General features: G+C 35.2%; 1 protein-coding gene across 2 annotated transcripts in view; it reads right to left on the bottom strand.

Annotated features, from left to right (window-relative positions):
- Positions 1-21,187, bottom strand: part of FAT4 (FAT atypical cadherin 4) — a gene marked incomplete at its 5' end in the record, with an annotated part of 171,708 nt that overhangs the window by 65,073 nt on the left and 85,448 nt on the right. For both annotated transcript variants that reach the window (XM_082653602.1, XM_082653601.1), the window contains 3 exons: positions 11,874-12,048; positions 12,680-13,602; positions 19,955-20,305. In XM_082653602.1, the coding sequence (XP_082509728.1) occupies positions 11,874-12,048; positions 12,680-13,602; positions 19,955-20,305 (1,449 nt within the window). The remainder of the gene's footprint in view (positions 1-11,873; positions 12,049-12,679; positions 13,603-19,954; positions 20,306-21,187) is intronic.

Genomic DNA, 21,187 nt, shown 5'->3' with positions numbered 1-21,187 from the left:
AGTCAGAACGAGAAAAACAAATATCGTATGCTAACACATATATATGGAATCAAAAAAAAAATGCTACTGATGAACCTAATGGCAGGGCAGGAATAAAGCCTCAGATGTAGAGAATGGACTTGAGGATATGGGGTGGGAGGGGAAAGCTGGGGTGAAGTGATAGTAGCATTGACATATATACACTACCGAATGTAAAATAGATAGCTAGTGGGAAACAGCAGCATAGCACAGGGGGATCAGCTCGGTGCTTTGTGACCACCTAGAGGGGTGGGATAGGGAGGGTGGGAGGGAGGCTCTAGAGGGAGAGGCTATGGGGATATATGTATGCATATGGCTGATTCACTTTGTTGTACAACAGAAACTAACACAGTATTGTGAAGCAATTATACTCCAATAAAGATCTATTTATAAAAAGAGTTTATAAAGTAATAAAATGTAATGGAAACTAAATATTATATCCCCCACACAAAGCATGTCATGAGGAGTTACTTTTTGGAGAATATTTTAAAAGACAACCTCTCAACACACGTTGAAACTCTGAAATACGAGAGGCTACCACCAAATTTGAAATACAACCTGCTTCCTGCCTACTTGCCTACTGAAAATATCAAATTAATATATTATGGAATAATTATCAAAATAGGCCACAAAATAAGATCAAGTTTTAACAAGATAAAATTTAGAAGATTTTTGAAAAGAAAAAATTTCCTCATAATAAGCTGACATTATTTTGTATTATATTTAATATTTATTCTTTAGGTAATATAAACATTCTCTTTAATATTTCAAATTGTTTGTTTCCATTTCAAACTTGGGTTTCCTTTGTCTACTCAGATTTATTGCTTAAATTGAGTAAATGAAAAGTAGACTGAAATTATCAAATTTTAATTCTATGCAACATGATGGCAATTCTAGATCTTATTTAGTGGAGTTTTGGAAGTTAGATCATCTTTCTTTTTGTATTTTTATCTTATGAATATACAAATGAAATTCTATGTAGGAAGAACTGTTCCTACTAAAGAGTAGCTGATTTAAAGTAAGTTATTTAAATAAATGATTTATAATACTTAGTTGCTAACAGATTTTATACAAAAATTTACTAGAAATAAGAGGAAGTAAAACAATAACCAGTTATCAACCTTGGAAACAAAATTCTCATCTAAGACAAATACTCCAATGGAAATAACCAAAACTTCCTTCAACTTAAATATATAATTAAGTGAAATGCAAGTGATTTCTGCTAATTGAAGATTACCCTAGCACAATCTGATTTATGAAATCATTGGTGCCTTATGGAAAGTTCTCAAGCAATTTTCATTATTAAAAATGTTCTTCATAACAGACAAGGCAAGCTCTTCTTCAACATCTTCCCACAAATAACACTGACAAATGCAATTTTCCTGGAACAGTTAAAAAACAACTCTCTTCGGATCTAAAATATGATATGCCACATTTATGACCTCTCTTTTGATTATAGAGACATTTGCAATGCTGTGACCCTCTCAGCTGAACAATGTGACAGATAGTATTAATTTAAATGTCATCATATCCTCACCAAGAAAATAAAGCATAGTGATTAGCCCTTTTAGATTTTAGGATTAACTTTTGCAAAAGCATCATGTATCCCCTCCATCAAAAAGTAATTTCCAATCCCTGCATAAGAATGAAGTTTATTCCCTCTTTCAGTCAGATGATAAATGCCTTTAATTAGGAATGTTAATAACTGAACTTTTCCCCTCAGACCTATTAATTATGCTAACACATAGACAGTGCATTACCAGACTTTTTGGCCAAATCTATAGCCAGAATATCTCTATATTCCTTTAGTATATTAGACTGAGAACAGATAAATAAAGGTAATGTATTTAATTGGTACACAGATTAATCTCCCACCCCCAAATTAAATGCAAATACACATACAGCCCAATTGACTTATTGTATGTGCATGTATGTGTATATTGTACATATTGTATATTCTTAGTATAATATTTAACATTTGATTTGCACTCTATAAAACCCTTGGATATGCATTTCCTGATCTGATGAGAACAGCAATCCTTTGATTTTGAATTCATGAATATTCTTATTTTACTTGCTGTCTTAATGGCAGAGAGCCAAAATTTCTTTCTTTCCTTTTTTTTTCCTTTGGTGCAAAAACCAGTGCTCTTTTTAATATAAAAATAATATTTAACCCAAAGAGAATAAACTCTTTAAACATGTTTTACATAAAACATAATATGGTAGATGAGCTAATCTGTGGGAAACTGAGTAATGGTTTAAAAATGGTCTCCTTGATCAGGTTTAGTGGCTTCAAATCCTATTTCCACTGATTAACAGCTGCAGACCTAAATCAAGTTGCAAACCTTCTCAGTTTTGTTTTTGTTTTACTTTTAATCCCTAAAATTGGAATCCAATTTACAAGGCAGTTATGAGATTAAATGAGATACTATAATAAAAACTCTGGTATATACAAGCACTCAGCATGCACAGGATGAATATCCTCTAAAGTTTGACTGCCCAAGTTGTATCTCTACTCAAACATCTTTTCTGGGAACTAAGCTTTTATATCTATCTACCTGACATCTCCACTGGAGAGCTCATAATGTCTAAAATACAATATATCCAAAAAATAATTAAGGATAATCCACCCTAAAAAACTTTTGTGGGACTTCCCTGGTCGCCCAGTGGTTAAGACTCTGTGTTTCCAATGCAGGGGACGTGGGTCCCATCCCTGGCTGCCAGGGAACTAAGATCCCACACGCCACGTGGCACGGAGGAAAAAAAAAAAAACTTTTGTTTTAACATCCCCAAACTTCTCTGGCCAATTTTCTAGGACTCATGATGGATTTGTCTCTTTTCCTAATGTCCTGTACCTCCAGTTCCATCATCAAGTCCTACTGGCTCAACCTTCAACATGGATAAAATATTAGCTCATTCACACCACCTCCATACTGTCTCTAATTTCAAACACTCTCAGGGATTTGCTGTCATGGCCTTTAAATCACCATCTCTATTCTCACTGCTGTCTTCACCACTGCCACAAAACCAGATCTCTTCTCCACAAAGCCAGATCTCTCCAAAATCCCCTGTCACTCCCCTGTCCAAAGCTTTAATGAGACTTGGCCTCACTCTTTGAATAAAATTAAAGCTCCTTACCCTGGCCTAAAAAGTTTAGATGATCCAGCCTCTGCCTACCTCATCTTCCAAGACTCTTCCTCTCTTTTACTCTGGTGCAGCCATCTACACCCTCTAGCTCTTCTTTAGATATAGCCAACTTGATCTCTGCCTCCGGGCTGTTTCATCTACAAGTTTACCCAGTTCTTCACCTTTCACTGTCCTGACTGTGCTACCAAAAATAATACCTCCAATTCCTATTTTGCTAGCCACTTAACCTGCTTCATTTAACTTCATAGCATCTCATATAACTGTAGGCCTACATATTATATTTTGTCTATCTTTCTGACTAGAATGTAACTTCTGTGAAGACAGAGACTGTCATGTTTTCCACCACTGTATCTGCAGTTCCTAGAAGAATACCTGGGAGAGACTGCTCCATAAATATTTTCTGACAAAACATTGTCAAGATGCTTTTTACACATCAATACAGCCCATAGAAGCATATGAGTCTCACTGACTCTAATCATAATTCACTCATAAGGTCTATTAAATTACCATCATAGCTTCGTTTTAATACATACAAAATGACAACTGGCAGGGATATTTGGCAATATTATCATCTTCGACCTGTAAAGTCTAATGAATTTTTTATATCTTCTCCTACTTAGCAATTTAATTTGAACAGTGCCTAAACTGAAGCTCATTTTCAAACAATCACTATTGAAATTACTGATTCCAATTGATTTGACTTCACTTAAAATATTGTGAAACATTTATTTATGTACTTGGAAAAAGAAAAATAACCGTAGAACGTTTTGTTCATTAGAGTACAAGGAATAGCATAGAAGATGCAAAGAAGAAAAGCTTTCTTAAAATCACGGTTTTGGAAATATACGTTTTGCAGACAGTCATAAGATCCTGATTTTTTGGATACAGTATAAGTGAGCAAGAACTCGGTGGAAAGGCAGAAGTCCTGGATGTTGCTCCTGACACTGCCACCCTCTGGGTGTGCAAAGCTCTGGCAAACGGCCAAATTATCGCCGGCCTCAGTTCTGTTTCTCAAAAATAAAGGAAATGGACTGGCTCATCTCCAAGAAGTCTACTGGCTATGAAATTATCATTTTAAGTCAGATTTTTCTAGCTTAGAATTTTTTCATTTCTAGTTCTATTTTAAAATCCTTCCATATTACACACTGTGTTACAAACGCAATAACCCCTTATTGTCACATCATTTTGTTTTACTGCTTTCTTGTATATAATTCAGTTCCTTGCAAGAGTACTAGCAAATTTTAATGGCTCACAGACCCTGAATTTACTGGTGAGGGCAGAAGATCATCAAAGGTTAAAAAAAATTCTAAGAGACCTGGAAAATTACATATATAGATACATATCTGTTAGAATAGCTTGTCTAAATACCAAAATCTTCATAACAAAACTCAAATCAAGCAAAAGTTTTCATATTACATTAATGTGAAGAATCATAGGCCTTTAGTATCAAGCTATGTGAAGCCAAATACCACATATAGGATATATTTTATTGTAGCTAAAAAGGTGTTGGGTGGGGGCTTCCCTGGTGGCGCAGTGGTTGAGAGTCCGCCTGCCGATGCAGGGGACACGGGTTCGTGCCCCGGTCCTGGAAGATCCCACATGCCGCGGAGCGGCTACGCCGGTGAGTCATGGCCCGGAGCCTGTGCTCCACAACGGGAGAGGCCACAACAGTGAGAGGTCCGCGTACCGGAAAAAAAAAAAAAAAAAAAAAAAAAGGTGTTGGGTATTTAGGAGATATGGAAGGCTCACACTTTTTTGCTTTTTGCTTTGGGAAGCCCAGATATAAGAGAATCGCCAAATGCTGAAACGCTTCAAAAGCACAGTGTCTGTTTATGCAGATTTTGAGTTAGTGAACCAGATTAAGAAATGGTAGGCAGCACAGCACAAAGTAGAGATAAGACCTACCTAGAAACATCTACAAGATAACAGAATTGAATAAGAGCCAGAAGGTTCAGGGGAGAGTCATGAGAATATAGCTCAAGCAGTATTTTAAGCATTTGAAAGTGAATTAAAGCCATAAAATGCTTCAGTGGGTCCTTACATATGACTGCAATTTATCACATCACACTAAACACTACACAGCCTTAAAACACTTGCACTGCTTTTCAAAGCAGGGGTCAATTTGAATGACCACAACCCATGTAGCAAAAACTTCTGGAATTTCAGCCGTGAGTTAAACAATATTGGCACTTTTCCTTTTGGTAGTTCCTTTGAAAAATCTGCAAGCGATTAAATACACAATAACAAAATAAATATAAGTATGGTAAATGAATATGAAATAATAGTTACGTATTAAAATAACAGGATGGTGATTAATTGATAACTAATTATCATGACTTTTCACACATTAAGTCATTCATTCATTCAATAAATGCTATCAAGCAAGTGCTATGTGACAGGTTCTGTTCGGAGTGTTTCTGGGAATTCAGTTTTGAACAAGACTTAGGAAGCTTACATGCTACTGGAAGGATGGCAGCTATTGATGGGGTAAACAAACTATACATACGCAGATCCATTATATTCTATATGAACATATAATTTTAGATAGCAACTAGGGTTAAGAAGAAATCACAACAAGCTGAAGTGATAGAGACACTGGAGAGATGGGAAGTGGGACCCTAGGTTGGTAGTCAGATAAGTCCTCTCTGAGAAGTTGACATTTTACCTAGAGGTAATGACAAAATGACCAAGACATGAATGGAAAACAAGTGCAAATGCAAAGGGCCAAGGTCAGGAAAAGGTTAGCATTTATAAAGGGGCCAGGTTAACTGGCACTGGCCATTTGCAACAAATGTCTAGCAACTGCTCTCCAGAAGCAAGTCACCTGATTTGTAAGTTTGCTGACTTCTGTGGTGTAAATACTCCTGCATTGGCCAATTTCAGCCAAACCAACATGAAGATACTGAACACAGAGTCGGGAGGTGACAATGGCCAATGGTGGCACATGATAAAGGCAGCCAGGGGTTGGTGACAGAAGGAGTCAGATAGGTGGACAGAGGTCAGGTCATTTAATGCCATGTGGTCAATGGTAAGAAATATAGTTTTTCTTCTTGGAAATCACTGAAGGTTTTGTGTTTTTTTTTAAATCTTTATTGGAGTATAATTGTTTTACAATGGTGTGTTAGTTTCTGCTTTACAACAAAGTGAATCAGTTATACATATACATATGTTCCCATATCTCTTCCCTCTTGCGTCTAAGTAAGCGACAGGGCATGACGATTTAAGTTATGGTTTTAAGGTTCATTAGTTGCTTGTTGGAGAAGGTACTGTGGGAAGAAATGCAATTAGGAAGCTCTCACATTAGCCCTGGCTTAGACTAAAGTGGTGGTAGTGGAAATGAAGAAAAGTGGATAAATTCAGGACATTTTTTGAGGCAGAGTCTACTTGTCAATGGACCTGTTGAATGCGGAGTACAGAGAAAGAGGAATGAAGAGTGATAACAAGGTTTATCTTTAGCAACTGTGAAATCAGGGACAGAGAACAATTTATGGAGATTAGTGTGGACAGAAGTCGAAAAATTTTACTTGGCCTTACTAAGCTTGAGATGTCCAGAAAGTATGTTGACTAATATTAATAGCTAAAATAAGTCATTTCCATATTTATTCCTGCCAATATGTTTTTCACATAGGAACTACTGTTTCCATTCTATAGATATGAACACAATGGTAACTTCTTCAAGGTCATGTACCTAGAAAGTGGCAGAGGTGGGATTTGAGCCTCTTTTTAATTATAAAGTTATGTATTTACCTTTAGGATATACTTCCATTTTGTAATTAATTCTTAGGATTGATTTTTGAAAGTATACTGCTTTGGGTTCCCTGATAATTCCCTGCTACTTACTATATTTAAAACATATTCTTTTATTTATTGCACTTACAAGAAAATGGTAAGGAAAACTTTTGTAGGGAAGGGTCCTTGGGAACAGAATATCAAACCATGTTAAGGACATTAACTGCTTTAGGGCCAGCTCCCCACTTAGAAGGAACCACGGAGAGCTGGGTTCTCTGCAGGTCCTGCATGACTACACCTAGGTGAAGCCTCAACCTCCTAGGAGTTTCTACTTGGTACACATTTCTAGAAGAAGTAACAATGAGTAATACAGACTGAAGGCAGAATACCCATACTTTTCATTACACCAGTTAAACAACTATCACCTTTGAGTTATAGTCATTAAGTTAATCTTTAGTAAGTAAATCCTATAGGAAAAATAATGAGGTAGAATCATTATACTCTGTCCTAGTATCGTTACTTAACATTGTAACAGTCGGTCCCACACACATAGGATAGTGTGGTTGCAGCTCATTTTAAGCAGGAGACAGGAGTAGTCAGAGAGTTTCCAGATGTCCTACTCTATAGCCATGCAGTCAGTAAATAAAAATACGATGATAGTGGAATGTTAGTATTTTCTCCAAAAATATTCAAAGATTTAGAGATCTGCTGATAAAAGTAAGCTGCGGCTTCAATCGCTGCCATATTGCCGAAGCTGACCCATCTTTGGGCCGCCATCAGGTAAGAATTTTAAAAGAGCAAAGCAAAAGTGATTTGTGAGCTAAGGGATAAAACTGTCCAATTTCTTCCTTCTTTAGAACACTGATATTTCCCTTGTTCTTAGAACACTGCAAATTTGAGAATAACATCGCATCTGGGACCTAAAAGCTGCCATATTTTTCTGAATTTTCTCATGTCATCTACCAATTTGACTTTTAAATCATGGCAGGGAATAAGTATTCTAAATCCTGTGTTAGAGACTTCATTCCTGGAGTATAGGATTAAACTGCAGATTCTGAAGCCCGATATCTGAAACTCTCGCATTCTTCCATACAACTGGATATCGATGATACCAAAAGTATACAAAGGAATTGACTAAAAAATTATGGTCACGTATGAGTTTTAATAATCTTAAAAGCATCTAGTCAACTTACTTCACAATTTCTGATTGCTTTACATGTGATCTGTATGAAATGACCTTCAGACACCTAACTGAATACTTATACTCCTGTGGCCTCATAAACACCAGTCCATTTCAAGGCAGCCCCCCAAAAAGCACTCATAAAAATCTGTGCTTTGGGGCAAAATTCAAGCAATTCTCTAATTTCCAAGACTGCCAAAATACTGTGACCAAGGCACCAGTGTCCCTGAATCTCATTTATGTCTCCCAACACGCTCCTAAGCACCATATTTAAAGGCCTGAATGACAAACTTCCAGATACTTTCATTTTACCGATGATATGAATTTTCACTCTCTATAACTCTAACTCTCCTATCTCAATGTTGGGTAGAATATATAAACACTTGGTCTTCACATGTTTCATTTAATGGCAACAGTCCTTCATAGAAATTAGAGTTGCACTTGCATTATTTGTCCTTATATTAAGAATTCTAGATCCCCAATTTTCCCCAGGATCGAGACCGATGGCATCAGGAATGCACACAGTTCAGCTCCCTGGAACCAGGACTTGGTTCTTGTGCAGTCTGCTCACTTAGACCAAGGCTCTATCGAACCTCCTACTTGCGAAAGTTCCTCCCAACAGGCTGACTCACCCATGAGTATTAGAAGAGAATATTTAACTCTATCATTTCAAGTTTTCTTTCTCTTTCTTCCTCCCTCCCTCCCTTCCTTCTTTCTTTTTCTTTCATTCTTTCTATTTTTCCTAATGAAATGTCCCTTTTGTGCTGTCATATTGATGGAGAAACAGCATTACAAGTGGTGGTTAAGCTTGCTGGCTAGCCCACAAAGGCTTCCTTAACCATAATTTGGCTGAACTACAGTTTTTAAATGGTTAAGCATTCACTTACTATGAAATACATTCTTTAGAAGTTTGAAAAAAAATCTGATACCTCAATAAAAAATTTTAATGTAGTAATGTATAAAATGTAAAAATATGAACTGCAATGTTTAAAAATGCTTTTTAAAAGCAATTCAATTATATTTTCTAATAAGATACTTATGTAGTAAAGAACAGGGCAAATATTTCTAAGAATTTTAAGATGTTTAAAGTGCATGGATCACAATTTTTTTTTAAATCATTATATACGTGATGTGGTAGGCATATTTAGCAATTTAACATATGTTGTATCAATTAAACCTTGTAATAAAATATTTTGTAATTACTATTATCCCCATGTTACTGAGAAGGATACTGAGATTGACAGAGATGATACTTTTTGCCTGAATCATGGAGAAAATTATGACAGAACCAGAATTCAAATCAAGATCAATTCATATTCAAAGCTTTTATCATTATATTATATTATATAGAATAGTATTGGGTTTACTTTGCAAATAAAATAATTTTGAAAATGAATAGATTTTTCAAAATTTACTTTACCTCCACACTAAAGCCTTCATATACACTAAACTTGGAAGTCAGATATGTCAGGGTCTGAATCCTGCTCTTCTACTTCTTGGAGGTGTAATCCTGGGCAAGTTATTTAACCACTGTGAGGTGGGGCTTACTGTAAGTAAGGTGGAAATAAAAGCGCCAAAGTCTTTGAGATAATAAAGAAAAGTAATGTGTAGAAATGGGTTAATATCTGTAAAACCTGACTGCATGACTCAGATTGCCAAATGTCAAAAAAAACAAGCATTCCCTTCCCCTTCACAATATCCCCCCTTGGCTTTGTAGGCACACAAAAAGATTTTTAAATTCTCAGAATGATTTGATTGAAAACAGGCACTCTTGTCTAGATGATTACATTCCTTCTCTACCATGGCTTTTGACTTTAGAATGTTCCAAAGTACAAATCCTCTGATGGAGAACTTCTGTGGGTTGTGCCCTGCCCTGCACTGCATTCTCACAATCACAATCTGCTCCTCATCCTGGGATGACCTACTTGTGACACACCATCTTGTGCAGCAAGTTTTATAGTGACTGATGCCTTAGCGACCAGATTCCTGGTTCTGGTTTCTCCTCCCCCACTTGACCTCCACAAAGGCTGTTTTTGTGCTTGCCTAGAATTGACTGCACACATCCAGGAACTGGAGAGGAGAGCTGAGACTGGGGTGTTTTCGTAATAAAACCTTGGTTCTAAATATCTGACCCTCTACCAGTTTCTACTCCATTTCATCCTCTCTTCCCTCCAGGTGACTCTTGGATTGATTTGAATCAATACTGGATTGATTTGAACAATGTGGCAGTGGCTGCATTTTTCACATGAAAATGCTTACGTACCGACCAAGAAGCACTGCCTACACATATAATGAAACATGTTTCAGATCAACTTGTTTAAGTTTTATGTGGTTACCATGCTACATTCTGTGCATCATTCTCTGGGATTTTATAGTTTGCATGAAATGTAATATGGTCATTCACAACCATTAAAAAATACAGAGAATAGTTCTTTCTTTCATAAAATAATAGTCTCAGATGATTACACTTCCAAAAGCAAACGGCAAATAATATATAGACAGAGCCACCTTGATTAATAAGCAATGGCACTATCATTTGAATACTTAACATAAATTTATTATTACTCAATCTTAAAATCTCCTTTTTTAATGAGAAGTGGTAACATGAAATTGTATACTTCAAAACTGGTTATATATAAAAAAAATTGATATATTATATTCATCAAAAACGTTTCAGCCACAGTAAAAACAGCTCATTTGAACATTCAGAATTGTTCTTCTATAGCAGGAGCCACATATTTACATGAATATACATATACAAAAAATGTCAGTCCTTTGAGGTTCAAACAAATCTGCCTTGGCTTAAAACAATTTCAACAAAATTTTAAAATACGTCAACATTACTAAATTCCTCAATACTTAAAATACTAAGTTGTGACAATTTTTATAAATGAGTGTTACATAAAGACAATGTTTCATAATTCCCCAATACTTTTGTAGATCAATGGTTCATTCATCCATCCATTCATTCATTCATTCAAAAAATATTTAAGCAATACCTACTTTCTTCAAGGCATAATGGTTCTTTAACAAATTTTTAGTTGTTTCAGTTTTTGATTAGAAGTGATCAACACTTATGAATAGAGTCAATATATGCAAAATAATGTAGTGGTAAACAGTAACGTTCCTTTTTTGAATAGATTGTATTTTATGCTACTAAACACTAAAAGCTTTTAAACACTAAAAGCTAATGTATGCTGCTTTTCTTTCTCTCCATGGTAGTCCATTCCACTGCTATCTCAGTAAGAACCCGGGGCTCTCACTGCTCTCTTTGGAGCTCTGTGAGGCTTCATCAAATGCTTATTATGGCTACTTACAATTTTGCAGAACCTAAAGGACTAATGAAGTAAAACTCTGGACCCACTCTCTTATCTCCATGACCAGTTAGAACAATTTGGATGTTTTCAAAGCTAAAGTATTGGGTTGGCCAAAAAGTTCATTGGGGTTTTGTTCTGCAAAAACCTAAAAGAACTTTTTGGCCAACCCAGTATTTGCAATGCCCCGCAGCTCAAGTGTTAGAGCATCAAGTCATCCCCAGAGGTACTGGGGTATCCTTCCAGGCAAGGACACATTTTGCTTTACAGGAATAGAGCTTTGCTTGTAATGTGCTTAAGCTCTTACCACTTACATATAAATATCATAAAGTGATATATGTTCTATAAATGATGTAGATACAACTGGAGTTCCAAGCATTAGTAAATTTCAACAAATATTTAAATTAATGGTAGACAAAAATACTTCCATTTATTTATATTATGAAGAAATTCTTCACAGTTGAACAAGATTATTACAGACTTACCTGAATCTGTAGCTGTGATCAACAAGACAAAATGCTCCTTTGTTTCACGGTCCAAACTCTGTGTCACTCGAAGCTCTCCACTAGATGAGAGAGTAAAAGCACTCTCTTCATTACCACCAAATAGAACATACGAGAGTTTGCTGTTAGAACCTTGATCGTCATCTCTTGCCACGACCTATAGGAGAGCATAACACACACCATGAATGCGAGTAAAACTAACAAAATGTATATCATGAAATAAAGTGTATCATTAAAAATAATGAGGTAGAGCCATATGTTCCAATATTAAAAGGTTTCAAAGACATGTTTGTAAGTTTCAAGCAAAAAATTAAAATGGTACAGAGTACTATGCATTATTTGTGCAAAACTAGGCATAAAAGCCATACATTGAATTTTTGGAAGGCTTCACAAAAAATTTTAACAGTAGTTTCATCCAAGTAGTGGATTTGTAAAGAGGGAAGGGAGAACAACATTTGTAAGTTTTCAAACTTTTACATCATTTTATTTTCTTACCATGTGCAGATATTAGTTATAGTGAAACAAAATTCAAAAATACACAAATGCATAAATATGTGCAACATGAGTAAACACAAAAGAATATAACTGAAATGCAATATTTAATCTACAAGGAAATAAATAAGTCCTTAGGTATAATTTTCATAAAACTGTCCTTTTCAAGATTTGCTATACCTGCAAGTAAGCATTTTTGGATGAGAAAGAGAAAGAGAGTGGGGGAAGCATGTACATTTTAATTAAATGAGAGTCTTATAATGAACACAATATTTGTTTTATTTAAATATACTGACCTGAAGAATTGTTCTGGGTAGTGTCCCCAAATTCTCAGGGACATTTACAGAATATGGAGATAGCTCAAATATGGGAACAAAATCATTAATATCCAGTAGAACAACACTGACAGTGGAGGTATCAGTTCTGGGGGTGCTGCCCCGATCTGTGGCCTGAACAGTTAAAAAGTAAGTAGGGGTCTTCTCTCTATCCAAGGGCTTAGCCACAGTGATTGCACCTGTGACTGAGTCGATCCGAAATTCCTGATTGGCATTACCATCAATAATGCCGTAGCGGACCTGTCCATTTGTACCTTCATCTCCATCTGCTGCGGATACTTGTATTATATCCGTTCCAGTGAGTGTATTTTCATCAATCTCCACTTTATACACGGCCTGTGCAAAAACAGGGTTATTATCGTTGATGTCAAGTACCATAACTACAACCTCTGTAGATGAAGAGAGAGATGGTTGACCTTTGTCTGTAGCCACCACTGTTAGAGTATAATTAGAAACCTCTTCTCGATCCAGTTCTCCAGTGAGCCTCACTTCTCCATCAATGGTCCCAATACTGAACTTGTTTCCCGAAGGGTTCAGTAGGTTGTACTCAATATAGCTATTTGGGCCGCTGTCTGGGTCAGTTGCTTGCGCTTTGAAAACAATGGTATCAATAGGTGTGTTTTCTGGAATGTATGTCAATTTAGGGGAAAGAAATGTTGGTGGGTTATCATTTACATCCAACAAAATAATGGAGACTTGAGCAGTGCTTGTGAATCTGGAGGCTGGAAGCTGTGGCAGGTCGTGCACTTGAACGACCAGATTGTAGAAGGACTGACTTTCCCGATCCAAAGCTTTCTGGACTTTCAGTATCCCATGCTTGTCAACTGTAAACTGCCCAAGGCTATCACCAGAAGCAATGCTGTAAGCCAACTGGGAGTTGATGCCTGAAATGGAAGGGAAAAATTAAATTTTCTGAAATATGTGCTGATTGCAAACTAAACTGTACCAAAATTTTCATGATATGAAACTGCACATTTGATATATGATGCCTCCAAACACACCTTACAGATGATTTAGCCACAGTTAATTTTCTTTATAAGTAATACATAACCCATAATCCTTTCCTTGTCAACGTCTGATCTGAAAAGATGTTTACAATCTGGTGAACAAATGATCTATATACTGCGGGCTATTTACCATGGTGTTGAAATGCTAAATTACAAAAATAAAGAGGAAAACAATATTCCAGAGAGCGGATATTTTTCTATACATTTACTTATTTCTGTCACATAATTCCTGAGAGTTCAACATTAACAGTGCCACACTATACTACTAGCCAAACATTTATCACTTTAGTAATTTATTGAGACCGACACCAATTTTCAGAGAAGGGTAATAAAATTTTCTGATGTATGGCATTAGTCATGGATGCTTTAAGTCTACTTTTACATTTCTTGTCAGAACCAATAAATACTTTTTAATTCCTATTAAGCATCTGGCTAATGGCCTTTGAGAAAATAATTCTCTTTCAAATTTTATTATGTGTATGTACCGTGTTTTAAAAGTAATTTTTGAAAGAAATATTAGCAGTAAAAGGCTCCAAATATAAAGGTTCACACTATTTGGGGGCTATTTTTAGATAATATTTTATCTATTTTTCCTGCTGTATAGCACAGGGAACTCTGCTTAATATTATGTAACAACCTAAATGGGAAAAGAATTTGAAAATGAATAGATACATGTATATGTATAACTGAATCACTTTGCTGTACACCTGAAACTAATACAACACTGGTAATCAACTATAGTCCCATATAAAATAAAAGTAAAAAAAAATTATATATAAATCCTTATTTCATAAAATGATTGCAGAGATTCTTCTAACAAAGATGATATGAAGAATGGATCAACCTATTAGTTTAGTAAATAATTTAAAGGTAAACAACAGATAAGCAGTGCAAACAGAAAGAAAAATCATATTTTCTGCCCCAGAATAGCATTTTCTTCACTGGTGCACAATGTCATGTGTACTTTTATATTTTATCATAAAGCTGTTGGGCAACCATAGGATAAGAATTTCTAAGAAACATATTGTATATCTAGATAACTCATCCTTAATAAAAATACTGTACTCTGGGATCTTCTGCTAGGGAAAATCTGTTGAGTTACAAAAACTGCTTACAAATGGCTCCTATATTTCTGAAGTTAATTTTAACTATTCAGGTGTCAGAAAAGATGTCCACTCTTTGCCAAAAGTCTTCTAGAACAATTGGATCACGTTTTTCCTCTTTTATTTCTTGAAAAATACTCTTTCTCAAGATTCTGTGAATATTTGAGTTTGCTTTTGCCTTTTCTTTAAACTCATTACAATCTTTATAAAGGTAAGTTTAGTTGAGTAACAGGATTTTTTTTCTACCAGGTAAAGTCTGCTTGCTCTATTTTAAAAAAAAAGGCTAGAATTATTATTTTCCTGTGATTTAATAGTCTCTTATCTAATGTCTTTTGTCAATATGTTGATGCAGAGAAAAATATTTATGGAGATAACTTTCGGGAACTGGCTTATTCACAAAAATTTCTAGGATAAACAAGGATTGAGTAGATCTTTGAAAAGGTAGGATTTTTCTCCTCATTTAAGAGTTGTGGCTTTTAATCTTTGTAGTTTATTTAAGACTATTCACAAGAGAACAAAGCAGAGGTTATAAACTTCCAAATACTTAGGAGTCTGAGGATCAGGAAAAATATGAATAAATAAAGCTAACGGAGGCCACAGCTCAATTCACCAGCAGGAGATAAAGAGAAGTTTAAGATCTGGATAGAACAAGGTCAAGAGCCTACTTCAACTCTTTGACTTAAAATTCCACAGGTTTGGGGGAAGAAAAGTTCTATCAACTGATGCAAAGATAAAAAGTTTCATCAACTGGTGCAATATATGTATATATTACTTAGAAAGCAATTTGATTTTAAAGATATATATACCCATATATATATATATTATATATATATATTTGATATATTTTTAAATAGAATTACTCTCTAAGGAAATTTTTTGCCTTTCTTATGGCTAACTCCATCAGTAAATATTTAATTCCTAATCTTTGAGGCACAAATTCATACACAATTATTATTGAGAAAAAAAGTTATGATGACATCTGGATAAAAATAATACCAACAAGCAGAGATATACTTCTTTGTAAGCATAAAAACCTTTCATGCCCAAGATCAAAAGAAATTTAAAATACTTACAAAATTACAGATGGCTACAAAGTGATGGCCTAACATTTCTACATAAATCAACTGGAATGCAAGTAATTAAATCAAGGATCTGAACACCCTTGGTCCACTGTGTATGCTACTTCCTGGAGTAAACAATTAACTTGCAGAGGCAAAAAGAGAACATGATACCAAGATTTTATAGCCTTGTAAACAGCAGGAGAGCCTCCTTTTTAGGGAAAACGTTTAGTGGAGTAGGTGGATGGTGGAAGTAATAAATATTAAGCTTTAGCTAGAATTATGAAAAAAGAAAAATTTGGTTTTATATTCAAATTCATAATGAAAAATGTATCAGGTGGTAACGTTAACAATGAACTGACGATAACAATCATTATCTTTGAAAAAATAAACATAGAAATACAACTAGTTTTGCACAAAATATTGCAGCAGCATCTAAGAAACAGCTCTCATCTCAGGAACTGAGACCTTACGGTTGCAATTACAGGCCATGGAAGCCATCTATATGGACTTTACTGTAAAGAAAAGGACTTTTCATTCCTGTCAAGTCTAAGTGACTCTGGGCATGTGCTCTACATCTAAAAAATACATGTAGACATATTGAAACTCAAAATTCTCCCTGAACCTTTGTACTATCCTGAAAAATTGAGAGCTCAGGCCATTCTTCTCTCTCTGCTCCTTGCATCAAATATCCCAATCATGAATCACTAAATATATTATTTTAGTATTCTATAATTTATTCATATGTGTTGGGACTTGAATTTAGTGGGCTTTCATAGCACCAGATTTTTAAGCTTAGAAAAGTTCATATTTCTAACCATTTGTGTTCAATGTTCTGAAAGCAGTTTATTTACATGACTCTTTCTTTCTGGCAGCTTTTTTGTGTGTGTGTGGTTGTGTTAGGGTTTTTTTTTTTTTTTGGTTGATTTTTATTTCAATCTTAAGAATAATTTAGTTCCAGGAAATATAGCATATAACTATAGGTATGTAGCTCTACTATGAAATGTGTATATTTATTCACAATCCATAAATGTTGTCTAATTATTTCTATGATGAACTAGTATTTGTCAACTTATCATACAGTTGTAACACATGGAACTCTTGCAAATAGCATTCACTTTTATGAAGCAGTTCCAACAAGGTCATCAGGTCACTGGAATATGAAACCCATTTACAGGTCAAATGATCTGCATTGTGTACCAAGCATATATCAGTAAATTTATTCAGCAATAATTACAATTGCTTTATGACTCTACAACACCCCAATATTTTGAAGAGTTTATGAATTTATTTCTAGGATAATGTAATAATTATCAAAGCCAGGATATTTCCATGAAACTTCCATTTTATAATACTTTGCCTCAATATAATACTTTCTTAACTGTATGCATGAAAGCCTTGAGATTAATACATGTGTTACTTATCTTGTGAACACAGTAAAATATTTGCTTTATTCTTATTAAATGGTATGTAATCTAAAATTTTAGGTTAAAATTAGAGAATTTAGATATAAGTAACAGAAAATGTTAAACTTATTTCCATATAAAATGTCTTCATTTAAGATGACAATATTCTCTCATCTGAAAACTCTTGATCAGAGATTAAAACAAATTTGCTAATAAATTTGCTAATTAGAAAAGTCTAATTAGCAAATAATATTGTTTGTGAAATATGTTGAGAACTATTTAGTATAACTGAGTTGGCAGTTTTAAACAAAGAAGGTTACCCTTGTACAGTCTTATCATGATCCCTGTAATTCAGAGAGATTAGAAACTGTGTCCTATATTTTAGGTCAAAGTACAGGAAATTACACTGATAAAAGTATTCTAAACTAAAACAATGGAAAAATGTAGCTTGAAACTTTTACCTAACACAATTAAAGGCAAAAAAAAAATCCATAAAAAGTAACTTGAAGTCAATGGTTAACACATTTCTCTGCATATGCTTACATGCATTATTCCAGCAGCTTTCACACACAAAAAAAGTGTCTTATTTGCTATTTTCCCAGTTCCCTGCAATCAAGGTGTGAGGATAAACGAAATTTACTTTAGAGCTGCACACAATCCTATGATACAATGGACTCTCTCTAATACCTAATAAATAAGTCACAATGAAACCTGGCAGATAATTCTTCACTACAGAAAAGTTGGAACCAATAAAAAAAGTTCATATCCAGAGATCAGGTAAATTAATTAAGTTTATATCAATAATAATAGAGAAATCAACATCCAAAATAAAGATTAACCTCAGTTGTGTATAAAGCCTAATGGTAGACAATTACAGAGCTGGGCTGATGTGCATGAAATAGACTGAGCAATGTTCTTAGGCCAGGACTGGGTACATACTAAGGACAGGTGGCCCATCACATTTGCTGGTTCCCCATCTACGGATTCAACCACCATGGATCAAAAATATTTGGGAAAGAAAGATTCCAAACATTTCCAAAAAGAAAAACTTGAATTTTCCATGCACTGGCAACTATTTACATAGCATTATATTGTATTAGGTATTATAACTAATCTAGTAATCTATATGGGAGGATGTGCATAGATTATATGCAAATACTACACCACTTTACATAAAGGATTTGAGCATCTTGGATCTTGGTACCAGTAGGGGTCCTGGAACCAATCCCCTGCAGATACAAAGGGACAACCTGTATTTGACAATTGTCGGTTATTGTTACTAATATTATTAGCAATTTCTAGAACTAACATTATAGGCACTTCTATTTTAGGTATATTTATGTGTCCAATATTAACTGTGCTTAAATAAGAGGGGAAAACTTCAAAATGTACTTAATGAATTCTAAAGAAAGCATTCTCATGAATTAAAAATACTGTGCTCTTTGCCTCTCATATCTTTCTAAGTGGCAATTCTGGACACTCCTGAAAGGAAACTAAGTATAGAGCAGAATGTTGAGATAGAATGGTACTCTGAGATTACATAAATCATTTAAGTCAGCAAGAACCAGGAAATTCTAAATTAAGGTTGATATGCCTATGTCACGAGGCATATCCTTGGGCTAGAGACCCATTTCCTCTTAAAATAATGTCCCTTGTTTTCTCAACTGAATGAACATTTAGCTGCATCCAGTGGAAGGGAAAACAAGGTACTAACTTTCCAAACAGTTTAGTTAAAGGCTGATAATCTGTACAATGTTATCTCTGAGCCTATATTATCTGGTATTTGTATATACAAGTTAATCTTAGAAGAAAGACCAAGGGAGTCCTATTTTAAAATAAAGTTTTTCAAATAAATAAATAAAAATTAAGCAAAAATCAAACATTGTAAAGTCTAGATTTAATGTAAAATCTCAACTGGACTATATAGCATAAATTAAAGAGATCTGAGACTGTCCTTTGAGACAAAGCATGAAAGCTTGCTAAAATACTCTGAGCAATTTTCAGTCAGAAATATAAAACTAGGGCTTCCCTGGTGGCACAGTGGTTGAGAGTCCGCCTGCCGATGCAGGGGACACGGGTTCGTGCCCCGGTCCGGGAAGATCCCACATGCCGCGGAGCGGCTGGGCCCGTGGGCCATGGCCGCTGAGCCTGCGCTCCACAGCGGGAGAGGCCACAGTGGTGAGAGGCCCGCAGACCGCAAAAAAAAAAAAAAAAAAGAAATATAAAACTAATCACGCATTCTAAGTATTTTTTGAGACTTTGGTTTTCCTTTTGCATCCATATTTTATCCTTTTCATGTTAAAAGAATATATGTAAGCAAATAGTTATTTATCTGACATAAACCTACCAAAAAGCTGTTTTATGACTTCTACATTGCTAACCTGCAATAGTGTCATACAGTTAGGGAGAAAAAAAGAAAGATAAAGTTTAAAAAGCTTATAAGATGATAACAATGCATGCAGTGTAACTGTTATAAATAAGATATTAACTAACAAAATACTTAATCTTTTCATCCTGTATAGTTAAATTATAATCTATTCCTCAACTTTGGACCTATACTTACAAAATGCAATTTTGTGACAGCTGCACACAGTAAAGAAATACGAAATGAAGCTGACGATATTTTTTAATAAAGTTTAAGTATATAAAATAAAGTACATACCATCATCCGCGTCAGTAACATTAAACACAAGAACAGTAGATCCTAGAGGTAGATTCTCCATTAAAGATGTGCTGTATGAATCCAAGCTGAAAATGGGTGGGTTATCATTTACATCTAGTATATTGAAATAAACCCTAATGGTAGTAAATTGTCCCCCACCATCTTCAGCTCGGACAGTGAGAATATAATATTGCTGTGCTTCATAATCTAATATTCGAGTCAAATTAAAGACTCCGGTAACTGGATTCAGGAAAAATGTGCCATCTTCATCGTCTTCATTTACAATGTATGTAATTTCTCCATTCACACCAGAGTCATCGTCCGTAGCTAAAATAGCTGCTACCAAAGAACCTATCAGAAAAATAAGAGTCTAAAATTAATGGGACAGGGTATTGCTAAGAGAATACTTATGATATCAAAAACTTTATTTCTACAGTAAAGTATTTTAACTAGAGAAGTACTATGAAAATATAATGAACACAACATTCTGTAGATTTCTACATTAACACCCGATACCAACATTCCCAAATAGTATCAAAATGTATAGCGTATTAGATATCCAGTAGATCTTATGTTGCAATGTAAATGTTCTGGGGAATGAACACTACTTCGGACATTATTTTTCTACCTGGCACTACCAATCCATAAACATGTTGATGAATTCAATGAGCATATATTGGGGCCCATTGCTAGTGTCAGGAACTGGGAATTCCAAGCAATGATACAAACTTATGCTGAGGGGATACCAGTTGACAGCTCATATGACCGAAACAGGCTGGGACCTGGGGCCATTTGCTGCAGTGCTGCAGGGCTTACACCGGCACACACCTCTCCTCAAGCAAAACAAATACAGAGAAACTATATGGGACTGAAAATAACTGTGTGCATGCCCAGTTGGGGCAAATTCTGGACCAAGAGATAAAAAAAGACCAAAAAAACCAACTGCCACTTCTGAAGAGCCAGGAGCAAAAACTGGGTGTTGGGAGCAAAAGCAGGGTACTGCGCATGCCCCCTGCACTCAGCACCACAAATAGGTGGGCAGAACACCTAAGCCACCCCTCTGTCCTGACCCCTGGGCACACCCCTACCCTGACCCACATAAGGAAGCAGCTTGCTGAGCGAGCAAGGGAACCTGTTACTTGTTTTTGCTCCTTCCTGCTGGGGCAGGGGCCCCAAAAAAGCCTCGCCTGAATTTCTTGTCTGGCCTTTAGTCAATTTCTATTGATTGGGGAA

Source organism: Grampus griseus, assembly GCF_964374135.1.
Source record: "Grampus griseus genome assembly, chromosome: 4".
NCBI classification, from domain to species: Eukaryota; Metazoa; Chordata; class Mammalia; order Artiodactyla; family Delphinidae; genus Grampus; species Grampus griseus.
Note: the sequence above shows the minus strand (reverse complement) of the source record. Positions and strands in the feature narration are given on the sequence as shown.